At 42.2% G+C, this 12,557-nt stretch overlaps 2 protein-coding genes across 10 annotated transcripts in view; both read right to left on the reverse strand.

The window, feature by feature from the left end:
* CDC14A (cell division cycle 14A) overlaps positions 1–1,592 on the reverse strand; it is a 51,104-nt gene extending 49,512 nt beyond the window's left edge. For 4 of the 6 annotated variants that reach the window (XM_031505524.3, XM_085585898.1, XM_085585900.1 and 1 more), the window contains exons 1-2: positions 1,125–1,592; positions 608–698 (exon numbers count right to left, since the gene is read on the reverse strand). In XM_031505524.3, coding sequence (XP_031361384.3) covers positions 608–698; positions 1,125–1,230 — 197 coding nt within the window. In that variant the 5' untranslated portion in view covers positions 1,231–1,592. The remainder of the gene's footprint in view (positions 1–607; positions 699–1,124) is intronic. The other 2 variants (XM_021543280.3, XM_085585899.1) reach the window with 2 other exon arrangements.
* Positions 1,593–4,199: 2,607 nt separating this feature from the next.
* On the reverse strand, positions 4,200–12,452 carry EXTL2 (exostosin like glycosyltransferase 2). 4 transcript variants are annotated; one of them, XM_021543283.3, is made up of 5 exons: positions 12,277–12,452; positions 10,677–10,745; positions 8,670–9,097; positions 7,286–7,356; positions 4,200–6,720 (listed from the first exon to the last, which is right to left on the reverse strand). In XM_021543283.3, exons 2-5 carry the CDS (start codon positions 10,679–10,681, stop codon positions 6,229–6,231), a joined length of 996 nt encoding a protein of 331 aa, XP_021398958.1. In that variant the 5' UTR covers positions 10,682–10,745; positions 12,277–12,452; the 3' UTR covers positions 4,200–6,228. The 4 variants fall into 4 exon arrangements, with proteins under 4 accessions (XP_021398958.1, XP_021398957.1, XP_085442056.1 ...); XM_021543282.3 differs by having other exon boundaries at positions 10,677–10,748; XM_085585930.1 differs by having other exon boundaries at positions 10,677–10,748; positions 12,084–12,452.
* Positions 12,453–12,557: the final 105 nt, after the last annotated feature.

Below are 12,557 nucleotides of genomic sequence, written 5' to 3' on the forward strand. Positions count from 1 at the left end.
TAATCAGTTTTATTTTTTACCTTCTATGTGAAGTCAGTGTCTTACAAACATGAACTTTTTACACCACAGAAAATATTTTTTTTTGCTGTTCTAAAGATACAAAAGCCAACAAAAAGTGCTATCTCAAAACCCTCTAATAAAACCAGAGTTACAAAAGAAGTTGCAGATGCTCTTCAAGAGCACATTTAAACATTGCATCCTCATGATTCTGTAAACTCCATACTCTCTAGCCAGGAAAATACAGGAAATATAAAACAAACGACTGTTTAGCTATTCGTGCCAAATAAGTCTTCTATTTAAGACAGCATTCAATTAAGTGTGATTAGTCCAAATAGACCTCCATGTTTTAAACACATCTTACACGGCTCAGATATCCTTCTTCGACCTCAACCATGATTTAAGCCATTTAACTGGCCCTGCAGTTTTTATGGGCCTTTTTATTAAGTTACCTTGTTAAATTAGTTTCAGCTAATAAATAAATACATTCAGACTAACTTCTTGCTCATATTCTATGCAAGTAACCCAATGGGGCACAAATAGTCTACAGAATGTATGCGTGTTGGGGAGACTCTCAGGTGATCGCTTTGAATATGCAAACTACACTTACTTTTCATAAACCAGCTCCTCATCGGTACAGAAGTAGTGGGTATTTACGGTACTTTTCGGTTTAGTTCGTAAAGTAGCGAAGTACAACCGATCTGAAAGACAGATTTAGAGGCACAGTGTCGGACAGCGAAAGCGGCCGGCCGCCGCCTCGGGGCACGCCTGTCACCGCGGGGCGGAAGAGGCTCCGCCGCTCCTTTTTCTGCTGCGTGAGCGGCGGCGGGAGCGCCCGGACCGCTCCGCCCGCGGGCCCTGCCCAGCCGGACCCCCGCGCTCCCGAGAGCCCCTCGGCAGCAGCCCCGAGCAACAGGTGCCGCGCCCGGGAGCGCGGGGAGAGCAGGACGGGCTGCCCGCGGCAGCCGGGGCGGCAGCCCGCCAAACCCGCCGGGCAAAGCGGCCGGGGCCCGCCGGGCAGGCAGCAAAGCCGGGGAAGGGCGGTAGAGAAGCCAGCGAGTTTCCTCGCTGGGGGAGGCTCCGGGACCCCGCGGGCAGGGGATGGGGGGCTCCCGCCCCGCTCTCACCTTTCACGAACTCCGAGGCTCCCCCCAGCACTTCGGAGGCGGCCGCCGCCGGCTCCATCTTAAAGAAGGCGCGGAGCAGGGAGGCGCGGGGCGGCTCCGAGCTCATGGCGCTCCGGGGCAGCGCCGGCGGGGCCGGGGCGCGCTCGCAGGGACGCGACCCGCTGCCCGGAGGGGCCGCCCGCCAGGGCCCACGGTACTGCGAACGCGGCGGCTGCAACCCACATAGGAGCGGGAGCGGAGCCGAGAACGAGCCCCGGGACACGCCGGGCAGGCACCCGCAGAGACTCCAGCTCCACCCCGCCCCCAGCTAGGAGACGCCCCCGGATAAAGCGGCAGCGGGCGGTTACCAGGCGACCGGCGGCGCTCTGGCAACCGCGTTACGGAGCCTTTGTGTCGCCCGGCCCAAGGCTGACGCTGCGAGTGACCGGCCCCCGCGCTCCCCCCGCTCCCCGGCCCGGCGGCGCTCCTGCTCCGCCAGGCAGCGGCCCTAGGCCGGCACCGCCCCGCCCTCCGCCCCGCCTGCCCGGGCAGCGCCGCCGCGCCCCGCTGCGCTGGGACTGCTTTTCCGCGCCTGGGGGCGGCCCGTGGCGGAGCGCCCCACGGGCAGTGGGCGGGTGTCGCGTACAGCTCGGAGCGGGGCTGAGCCCGAGCGCTGCCTGAGCAGCGCGGCCGGAGCGGCGGGGCCGCCTCAGGAGCGGGGGAACCGGCGGATCGCCCATTGCGCTACCTGGGACACCCTTTGTCCTGACAGACAGGTCGGCTGACCAATCAGAGGCCGCCCTGCTAGACCTGCAGCCAATGAGGTGGCGGCGCCCCGGGGCGCGCCCCGCCCCAGGCCCCCCGCGGCAGCCGCTTCCCGCCCGGGCGGTGGCGGCCGCCGTCGGGCGCGGGGCTGGAGGGGCGGGAGCCGCCCGGGAGCCCCGGGGCAGCCGCGCACGCCGGGGGCGCGGAGCTCTTCCGACGCGCTGGTTCGAGCGCTGGACGCGCTCTTCCGCCTCTCCCGCTTAGAAGGAATTGGTAAGTGCCAAACGGGGCAGACTGTCCGTCTCAGTTTTACAACTGAAGCAAAGGTCGCAACGGAGAGGTTCCTTGAAGACCGAAAAAAAAGGGGGTTAAAAAGTCACTCTTCCCCGTAACAAGCAAAAAAGTCCACTTTTGAAACACCTTTAAAAGATGTTGTAATACAAAGCCATATGCAGCCCTGAGGTTCACATTTGTATCACCAGCTTTCCCTAACACTGCTGTAACCAGCAGTGCATACAATTAATCGTGGTGTGTCTGCTAATGAGGCTAAACGTGAGTGTGAAACACTTGTGACTCTTCAGTTTTTAATCTGGTGTCATAAGCACTGGATAGTCTTTAAAGCTTTACAAATAAGGTGAAGGACTACAGAAGACACTGCAGCTGTTTTGTATTTGCTTTATTTTTGTGTTCATTCTAATTCTTTGTACCTACGTTCTTACACTGCTTTTTTTCCAACCTTTTTGGAAAAGCTCCATAACTAATGTGCTAAATATGACCCTGTTTGTTCCTGATTTGAAGCCTGAGAAAACCTCATTTTCAGTAGTAAGCACTATTCCACACAAGATACTCACGAGAATGAGACTGCAGTCTTATGTAGCAGCAAATTAAATAAAGGTTGTTGGAGGGTAGTTCCTTTTTATGGAAATCAGTGTTTATTTTTCTTTAGATTGTTCTTTACAACTTTCATTTGTGCGTAACCCTTAACAAAATCAAGTATTTCACTGGTGTTTTTTAATTTATAAGCAATTCTCTGAGGGGTACTGTGTAAGAGACAGGGTATTGAGGTATACTGTCCAGAACTGCAGGGTTTTTTATGCCCATTTTTACTCGGTCTTTCACTACAGTTCGATGTAACACATTTCTAAATCAGTGCTGCACTCTGCTTAAGGAGAGTTTGAATGAGCAGACTAGAAATGGCTTTAGCAACACCCTTGAGCAACAGAAGGAAAGATGGAACAGTCTACAGGCTACTTAGAGCATCTGTAGAAACAGAGTTTCTGTTAAAGCCTGAGATATGTAAACACATCCAGCTAGACTGGTGAATCTAGGAGGCAAATACTACTACATACTGAAGCCCAGCTGTCAAATGCTTATATACTGCTTATATGACTTGTGCAAAGCTAAAACTACAGTTTTCATTGTCAAAAAGTTCTCATTTATGGCAATTAGCTGCAGCCTTTGTAAGCATCAGAAATGAACTAACATTTCTTTTCTTCCCTGTAAAAATATGTGCAAAATAACCTCTGTTTTTTCAATTCCAGTAGTATGTCATAGCTATTAGTATGATTATTTCATGAATGTCACTTTGTAAAATGCTATCTTTAAGAATATTTTAAACTTGTACAACTTAGTTGCTCTAATCAAGATTATGTACTCGTTTTAACATTTGAGATCAAATATCAAGGCTGCAGTGACATCTTGTGGCATATTTCTGTAAAGAAGCAATTTTCTTGTGCATTTTAGCACTATATCCTGATTTTTTATCACAGATTTTTTAAATATATATTTTAGATACCATGTTTAAAATCCTGTGTTGCATTAACAATAATTTCAACAGAACATTCAGAAGCGGTAATGATTCCGTTTAGACTCCAAAATATTACTAAATGACACAGATAATCTCTCATAGAAATAATCACATGCATACTATTTTGCTTAAAATATAATTTTTTGGTAATGTATTTTCAGTAAAGAATCTTAAGACATTTTTATAACTACCAAGGGATAAAAAAATCCACTTTTTTAAAAAGTGCTTTTTTAAAAAAGCAAACAACCCCTTTTGGTTCCAAACTACAATGAATTATGGCTGGAGCTTAAGTCTTATCTTTGTATTTTCTTTGCTAGCTAAGACTAAATTATTAAAGCTCTTGGTTATTTTATGCCTTTTCTTCCTTCATAAGTAGGCCTTACCTAAATTAAATGAATGTATGTTCCAACAAGTACACTTTTTTTTAAAAAAAGAAACTTTGGTGCTTCTCCTGAGTATGTAAACGTTAGACATCTTAACACTAAAAATTTTGGTCAATAATCTGAAAATAAACACATCACAAGTCTGCTTTCTGTATTTTATTTCACAATGTTGCAAATTAAATTTAACAGTATCATTAAAAGCTTGTTCTATTAATTCTTTCACTGATACAGAAGAAACCAAAACAACTCCTTCGCTCCAGGAGAAGCCCAGTACTAAGATTTGGCTGAATTGACAGTTCATTTCACATTTCTAAAATAAGGTTAACAACAACTCTGAGTCTTCACAACTCTGGTTGATACTGCACAGAACAGAAATTATGGAAATTTGCATTTCTAGAAAGATCATAGACCTGTTTGTATACTACTTAGCACTACAGCACAATAATTAAAAACTACTTTTCACTATTACAACAAAATTAAGCAGACTTTACATTGCCATGTTAAGATTCCGCCCTTTAAATCTTACAAAAGTACTAGGAAGACTTCACTTAACAGAAAGCAAATCCTTTAATACCGATAGAACAAGGCAAAAGATTACTTAATTCCCCCCAAAGACTCACACCCTGCTGTAAAGAATTTGTCATATTTTTCACTCTTAGTTCAGCTCACTTATTACAAAAATGACAGAATATACCATTTGTGCAGATGCTATTTGTGTACTAGGTATTAGCTGTGACTGGTTGCCCACAGCTACCTTTGAACTGATTCTAAGAATCAATTAAAAGCTGATGCAGATGAAACTAAATCTGCTTTGGATGCCAAATCTGATTCTGTGACCCAGGAAAATCACTGTCTTTTATTCTCTCCTCCATACCACAAAAAAAAAGCCCAACCTTCCTGCAACTTCATCGGTAAAGGTTTGCCCTGTCTATGTCAATAGAAGGCTTCCAGAATTACAGAGTCCCAGTCCAACAAAAGCCATTTAACAGCGGCTCTGTTTCTTGCTGTAAATAAAGTCAGGGAATTCAGAGACTGATAATAGTCCATTCCTGTCAAATATCACGGTACCTTAAAATACTTTTGTTCATAATGCTTTACCAATTTATTGTACATTTTAACTCTGTTGTCATAGCCACCAAAAAACAGAGGAAACAAGGAACTAAAAAATACATACTCATTGAAAGAGTACCTAAAAAAAGAGTAGACCTGTAAAATTACAAAATGTTGAACACCCTGCTCTTACTAGGAACTGTAAATAAGAATTTTTTTAACTAATTGAGGATTTTCCTGGGTGCATGTTTGTAACAATGTATATGCAAAATATCAAAATAAAACTAAGTACTAAAGAGAATATTAGTAAGTAACATTCCATCCTATTCTTCTGGCTGCTTATATAAGTTTCATATTTCACATATTAATTTTCTTATATTTCCAACCTCTAGGATTTACCTTTCAGCTGCTTGCAGTGTTTCAGCAACTCCGGCAAATCAATAATAGAAAAAAAAAAGCCACATCAGAGATCATTTTCCATTAACTGAGCAGGAGTAGATATTGTAGGCAATGGTTTAAGGACTATCTGAGATTAAGGTGACGTACTCTTCTGGCTTTCATAGCAGCTTCAAGAACATCTCAGAACACCGAGTAGCTTATATACAAACTTCAAGAGGGTTTTGTACAGGAGGCCAGAAGCCTGGCCAGCAGTTCACTGTAGCTCTTCTACAGCTTCACTGGAAACTGGGTAGGAGTGGGTGAGGAGTGGGAAGGCAAGGAAGCATCTCAAAATGTAACTGTCACAAATATGCCTAGACCTCATTTGACTGGATAGGTATATTCAAAGGAAAAAAAATCCAAATGTTAAGATCTGAAGTGCATTTTTGTCTGCATGTTTCTGAAGAACTGGCCTAATTAATTCGAGTAGCTTTTCAGGTTTTAAGGAAAGAGGATGAATTTATCACAGCTAAGCATGACTATATATTTTTTAAGTTTTCTCAAAACTTACCTTTGTGAATTAGATAGAAAGGAAAGAGAGTACATAAAAAGCTTAGTGGAGACAAAATCAGAGGCTACAAAGAGGGATGGCCAAGATGCAGTAATTACACCTTCTTCTCTCCTTGAACTCAGTACAATTCACTGAGTATTGTTAAACATTTAACAGCTTAAACTCATTGGCTTACATTTTATTTTTGTGATTGGCATAATTAGGAAAACCAAACTGAGAAATCATGATATTAGAATATTTTAAGGGCATGCCATCATAAATATTAACGAGTTTATTTACACAGTAGGATCTCTGTAACAAATGCTCTGCTCGGTGCCACATTCCAGAATAGCCACTGTTAGTGTCTTTTTCTAAATTTCTTATGTCAACAGGCTTCACAAACACTCCTGAAGGCTTTCCAGTATGCTTGGCTACCAGAAAATTCATGGCAATATCATCACAGTTTTGAGTTTCATCTATTAAGGCGTAAACTGCTTCTGGCTGATGTTGAAAGTCTTCTAAATACCCACTGTGAAAAAATGCTGCACCGATAAGCACCATAGAATACTGATCTCCATTTCCCAATCCAGGGTTCTGCAGTTCAAAGCTGCCATAACTGTACACGCCTGAAGGAGTAGAAATGTGCTTTCTAGGAACAAATCCCACTATATGCTCTGGAAATTGCTGGAAGAAAAAAAGAAATTCAACACATATTTCACACTGTGGGGTGATCATAAGTGCGATCATAAGAGATTTATGCATTTTTTAAATGAAAGAAGGACAACATTATTGCCAGGAAAGAATGAAATTGCTGGCATATGGTCCTTTGATCTGCATAAATGTTGCAATTAAATACAGTTCCACAAAACTAATAGTCTGCCTCATTCCACATCACATAGTGCCAACAAAACATCTACCCACAACTGGCAGCTGTGTATTTGGCACTGAAAATAACTTTACAGACAATTTCTGTAAACACACAGACTACTACACATTTAAATAAATCCAGCAGTTAGCAACTTCATGGTTTTGTAAACTAAGAATTAAAATTTTAAAGTTACAGATACTACTAAAGAACAAATTTTAGAAATTTTGCAATTTCTACTATTCAACACTTCAAACTTCCTAAAATCTTACTTTAAAGGTAGAAAACCAATGGTAGAGCAGTATGATACAGTATTGCTCTAACTAAAACTATTAATCTCAAGTGCAACTCACAAATACTGCCTGCCAAGTTGCAAAACATTACCTGCCAAACGGAAAAGGCAAAAGCAAGGTCATGAGCACTGACTAGTGTGTCATCATCCATCATTAAAACAGCTGAAGGGAGGAAAATAGGAGAGAAACTTTTAATTGATCAAAAGATTGAATACATGAGCACAGTATGCAGCACAATATTTGACTAATGAAATATAAAATTTCTACAACTATTAGGCTGAATTGCAATTGCTTGAAAAGTAGATTGATAAAACATAATTAGATTTCAAAGCTAAAGCAAGTTTACAGCTTTGTTGTAACTGGAAGCAAACCTAAGTTCTAGATTATTTGCCAGGCTGTTACAAAACTCATCAACCTTTGATCATCTGTAGTACAGCTGGAGAAGTATGTGCTAGAAAACTTCAGAGTGTTTGGCAAAGCAACTTAAAATTCTACTAATCTTGTGTAAACATACAACTAGAATAAAATTAGATACTTTTCTTTAGCATATACACTACGTAAGCAAGTTAAATTGCCCAGGAAACATTCAGTATTATTAACTACAGAAGGAAGACTCTTTGCCTTAGTTTTAGACAAAAGACTACCAGGAAGTGGAAAAGGAAGGATATTCTTAGATCTGAACTGCAGATGCATTAAAACTTCTAAAGTTTACAGTTAGCACAGATCTTACTGCAGTAAGCAGAACACTTGGGAAGTTGAAGTTTCCACTGTCTCTCTAGAAATCATGTATCTGGACTAGCAAGCGTGATAGGAAGGGGGCAGTAAATACAATTACCTTTACTAATCATGAGTAGGGCCAGGTCTGTAATGCAACATTTGGGGTTTTTTTCCACTTGAAACAAACAGGATTTATTGTTGTACACGTCCTAGAAAGAGCTTAGGAAGAATATTTACATGAATACCCAAAGAGACTGGGGAAAGTACTCCTAAATAAAAGGGTGCGTAATTCGAGATAGAAAGCCGACAGCTGGGGAGGGAAGTTTCTCAGAAGAGCAGAACATGCTTGAGAACTTAGTTTTAAGAGGAATGGACTAAATCAAGTCTTTACCAGATGACTTAAGTCCAGATTAGTGCAGACAATCAACAAATAACTTACATTTTGAATTTCAGTTTATGTTACAGAAGGAAGAGAAGCTGAACTACCTATGTCTGCCTCACAAAGGAAATGGAGAACTGTTGCAAAAGACCTTGAAATGCATTTAACATTTTTCTTTCCTTTACTCTTCACTGACAGCCTGGTGGTGGTATGCACTTGGTATCAGAACACAGGGTTCCTCTATACTACCCACACTTTATGAAGTGGTCCAAAAGATCCATTGATTTATTACACAGTATAATTCAACCATCTCTCTTTTAGCATTCAGATTTCAAGCATGAAAATAATATTAGTAATAATGATATGAACTGCTGATTACCTTTTGTTTCCAGGTCAGGGAAATTCTGCAGTCTGTTTCTCATACGATTTACAGTTTGAACTTTAAAGACAACAGGGACAGGATGAGGCCCCAAGGAATTCCACATTTCCTCTGGTGTCTTCTCACCAATGTTGTTCCACACAACAATTACTTTATGTAGGTGGGGGATTGCTTGATAATGATTTAAAAGCTTTAGCAGTAAGTCAGTTCTATTGTATGTCTGCATAATAAGAGTGAATGAATCCAAGGCAGACTGACTCTGGATTTTTGGTTCCCTTCTTGAGTTGGGCAATTTGTCATCTTTGATAGTGGGAAGCAAAGCTGTTAAAGCACCTGCCACAAGAAGCAAGACGATGATCACCACAGAGGTGAAGCGCAGGAGGCGGATTCCCATGACTCTTCCTGGAAGCTTACAGAAGTGAAAACACCTTTAAAACAAGTAACAGGAAAGGAAGTCATTACACTTGTGTACAGTTTTCTCTCTTGATCAAAACTCCCAAAATATTAAGTACATTTTCATTAAAGTAAGTAACTAAGGACTTTAGCATTTTGGCAAATTACTTTCAACTATCAAGACAGGTGTTCCTGTTACGTTTACTTGCTTTTCACTCTTTTTGGTTAACTTTGGATTTCATTGTTTTGTGAAAATAAATCTAGAGTAGTTCTTTAAAGTGTTCATTTTTTCCTATTTTCTTAGTACTACATTTTTGATTGAACATTTACATATCTCACCAAATCTATCCAGCTGAAAGTAGAAACAAATTTGTACAGAGATTCAATGTTTTCAGCATTGCAGGAGCTCTACCTTAACTGAGAAGCAAAAAGGAGAGAAGGTGCCTTCTCCAAAGCTCTGGCAGGAAGGAGGAAATAAAGTGTTCACTCTTTTTCCATCGCTCAGGCACCACACAGAGCAATTTTTATAACTGATTAGCTGGATGTTTTGTCAGAAGTTTGTATAATGCTTGATAATGGTAATCAGTACAGAAAATGCGATGCTGATCATACTGAGGTAACAGTACACAGATGGAGCAAAAGAAACATTCCAAATGGAGTAATGCAGGAATGCAATGATCTCAGCAACATCTAGAACTCGTGAGAAATAGGCAATGCCAGATGTTAGGTGCTACCTATCAGCTAACTGTAAGTGTAGATTTAGTTTAAGGCAGATGTTTCTGCATCCTCATGATCTTGGAACTAAACAGAAGCTCTTATAAAGCAGCTTCTAAAAAGATAGCCCCTCAGATGTTCTTCACACAGTGATACGATATCCTGAATTGGAAGGGACTCATGAGGATCACTGAAGTCCAACTCCTGGCTCTGCACAGCAAAGGCCCCAAAATTCCATCATGTGCCTGAGGGCATTTGGACTCTCTCAAACAGCTTTATATCCTTCTTATACTGTATTCTTATAAAAATGCACAGAACAACCAAGAGGTGAGGCTTCATCAGTGCACAGCAGGACAATCCCCTCCCTTGCCCAGCTGTGATGCTGTGCCTGGTGCCCCCAGGATGTCCCTCCTGGCTGCCAGGGCACTGCTGACTCGTGTCCAACTTGCCATTGACCAGGACCCCCATGTCCCTTTCCGTGGCACTGCTCCCCAGCCTCTTGTTCCTAGTCTGTACATCCAAGGCTGCCCCAATCTAGGTGCACTTGTCTTTGTTGCACTACAGTTTTCCTTTACTCCTTCTTATCTTGCAATATTAGTGCAAACTGAATAGAAGATGAACATTCTAAGCTTGCTACTAACTCATCTATACATTTTATTTTAATACCATTACTCATGTATGCATATTATTCATGCTACCCTGTGAGTAATTTCTAGGTTTTCAGCAGGGAATTCTGGTCAAAGTCAGTGATCCAGGACAACCAAACAAGTACAATTTTTGAGAGCGTATCTGTATATATTTTTTTTCACAGAATTTTGAATAATTTCTTTCCAAAGTGCAAATAACATGCTTGAAAATATGAGTGTAAATTATTTTAGTCTAAAATGCCTTGCTACTTACCTCATTGTTGCCACGTAGGATTGTTTTCCTCGCTTCTTTTTACAGGGCAAGTGTTTGTGATCTTTGAATCTGCTGGAAATGAAAGGCATTCTATAACTGGAGATCAACAGTTATCCACATGCTACCCAACATTCTTTTACAAGTAAAAGGTCCTCCTGTTATTGACTGATATATGGATTCATGGCAATTCTCCCATTCCTGTTCCTAATGCTCAGTTGAATAATTATCTCTGCCTTTCAATGAATGCTCCTGAAAGAAGACCAGATGGTTAAAAAGAAAAGAATAGCCTGTTTCTCTGCTTGTAAAATTGCTGCTTTGCGCCAGTGCAATGTCTGTGTGTTCCATCCCTAAGTTCAGCTATGGAGATATAAGTAGGTCTTCAGAATCTGACAGGTATTCCTTTGTTCATTAGGCACAACTAAAATATATATTTGGCTACCAGTCAGGCAAATAAAATTTTATCCCAATATTTTATTTTCTGGGTCATACCCTTCACACTCCCACTAAGATTATCAGTTGTATCAGAGGTTTAAGACACAGCATTTGGTCTTCCCATGAGGTTTGGCAGCTTGGAAGATATGAGTGCAAGCACATAAAAGAAGGATATACAGGACTCAGGGCAGCAGTGTAGGAAAGCTGTGCTCCTAGGTTGTTGGAGAGAATTTTGTTCCTTTAAAACTCACCAAATGACCAGAGTCGTTAATTTTGATTTGATAATGGTATTATGAAAGTTTAGAGCACAAGAATTTGTTGAATTTATTGAATAACTGAACCTCTGTGAAATTCCATAAGAGTAATTTGTTCGGGCTATGTAAATTTGCTTCTTAAAACTAGATTTGTTATTTGTGTATATACCAATCTGACTATGTCCACATATACTGGTCTCCCCAAATCTGAGATCAAATCTTACTATGACAAGATGTCACTGAAACTATTTCCAGAAGCTAACTGCTTGTTCTGGTTAATTTTATAGGGAACAAACAATCATGCCCGACTTTTAAAAATTATTAGCAGCAGTGGCAGCACAGCATTTATGAGGTCCTCTATATTCCCATCAAATGAGCTTTTGAAGAAGTGAACCTCAGATCCTCTTTCAGCAGTTTGCAACCTAGATGCAACACATACCAGTGCTATTGTAATGATTAATTAAACTTTAAAAGCATATTTGAAACGAAAATATAAACACTGTTTGCTGTTTATGAGACTTTGCTTGCCATACCTTCTAGTGGTTACAATAGGTGTAGTGATAGGCAATGATGATATTACTATATATTCTCAAAATAAACGCCTATTTAGATGTTTTAAAATTAGTATCATGGCACTTTCTAACAAGCAAATGCAGATGTTTTGCCAATTATGAAATTTCAATACCAGATTGACCTCTTTTTAAAAAGTATACAATAGTACCTGCAGAGAACGCAAAATTGACGAAAATAAAATCGCTACATCAAAGACCAGTTTTTTAATCCTCGTTCCAAGAAAAAGAGTTCTCGAACGGGGTCCCCTTCCCTTGGCGGGCAGCACCTCTAACAGCACCCCGCAGCAGCTGCTGCAGCACCGCCCGCCCCGCTCGGCGCCCCTCGCCCACAGCTTCGCTCACGTTCCGCAGCCGCCGCTGCCGCCGCTTCCTCCGGCCGGGCTGTGCTCCCCAGGGGTCACCGGCAGCACGGCAGGGCAGGGCGGAGGAGGCACCGGCCCGGCCCCGCCGCTCGGCCCCGCGCCAGCCGCTCCGGTGACTCAGGGGCGGCCGTGCGGGACCCGCTGCGGCGCCGCCGTGCCGCTTCCTGCGGTGCGTCCCTGCGCTTCCTCCCGGCAGGCTCCGGCCTGTAGGCCGGGTGCTGCGGCGGGCGGAGCGCTCCGGCGGCTCCGGCTGTCACGCAC

The sequence above is a fragment of the Lonchura striata genome, chromosome 8 (genome assembly GCF_050655825.1).
Source record: "Lonchura striata isolate lonStrDom1 chromosome 8, ASM5065582v1, whole genome shotgun sequence".
Taxonomy (NCBI): Eukaryota; Metazoa; Chordata; class Aves; order Passeriformes; family Estrildidae; genus Lonchura; species Lonchura striata.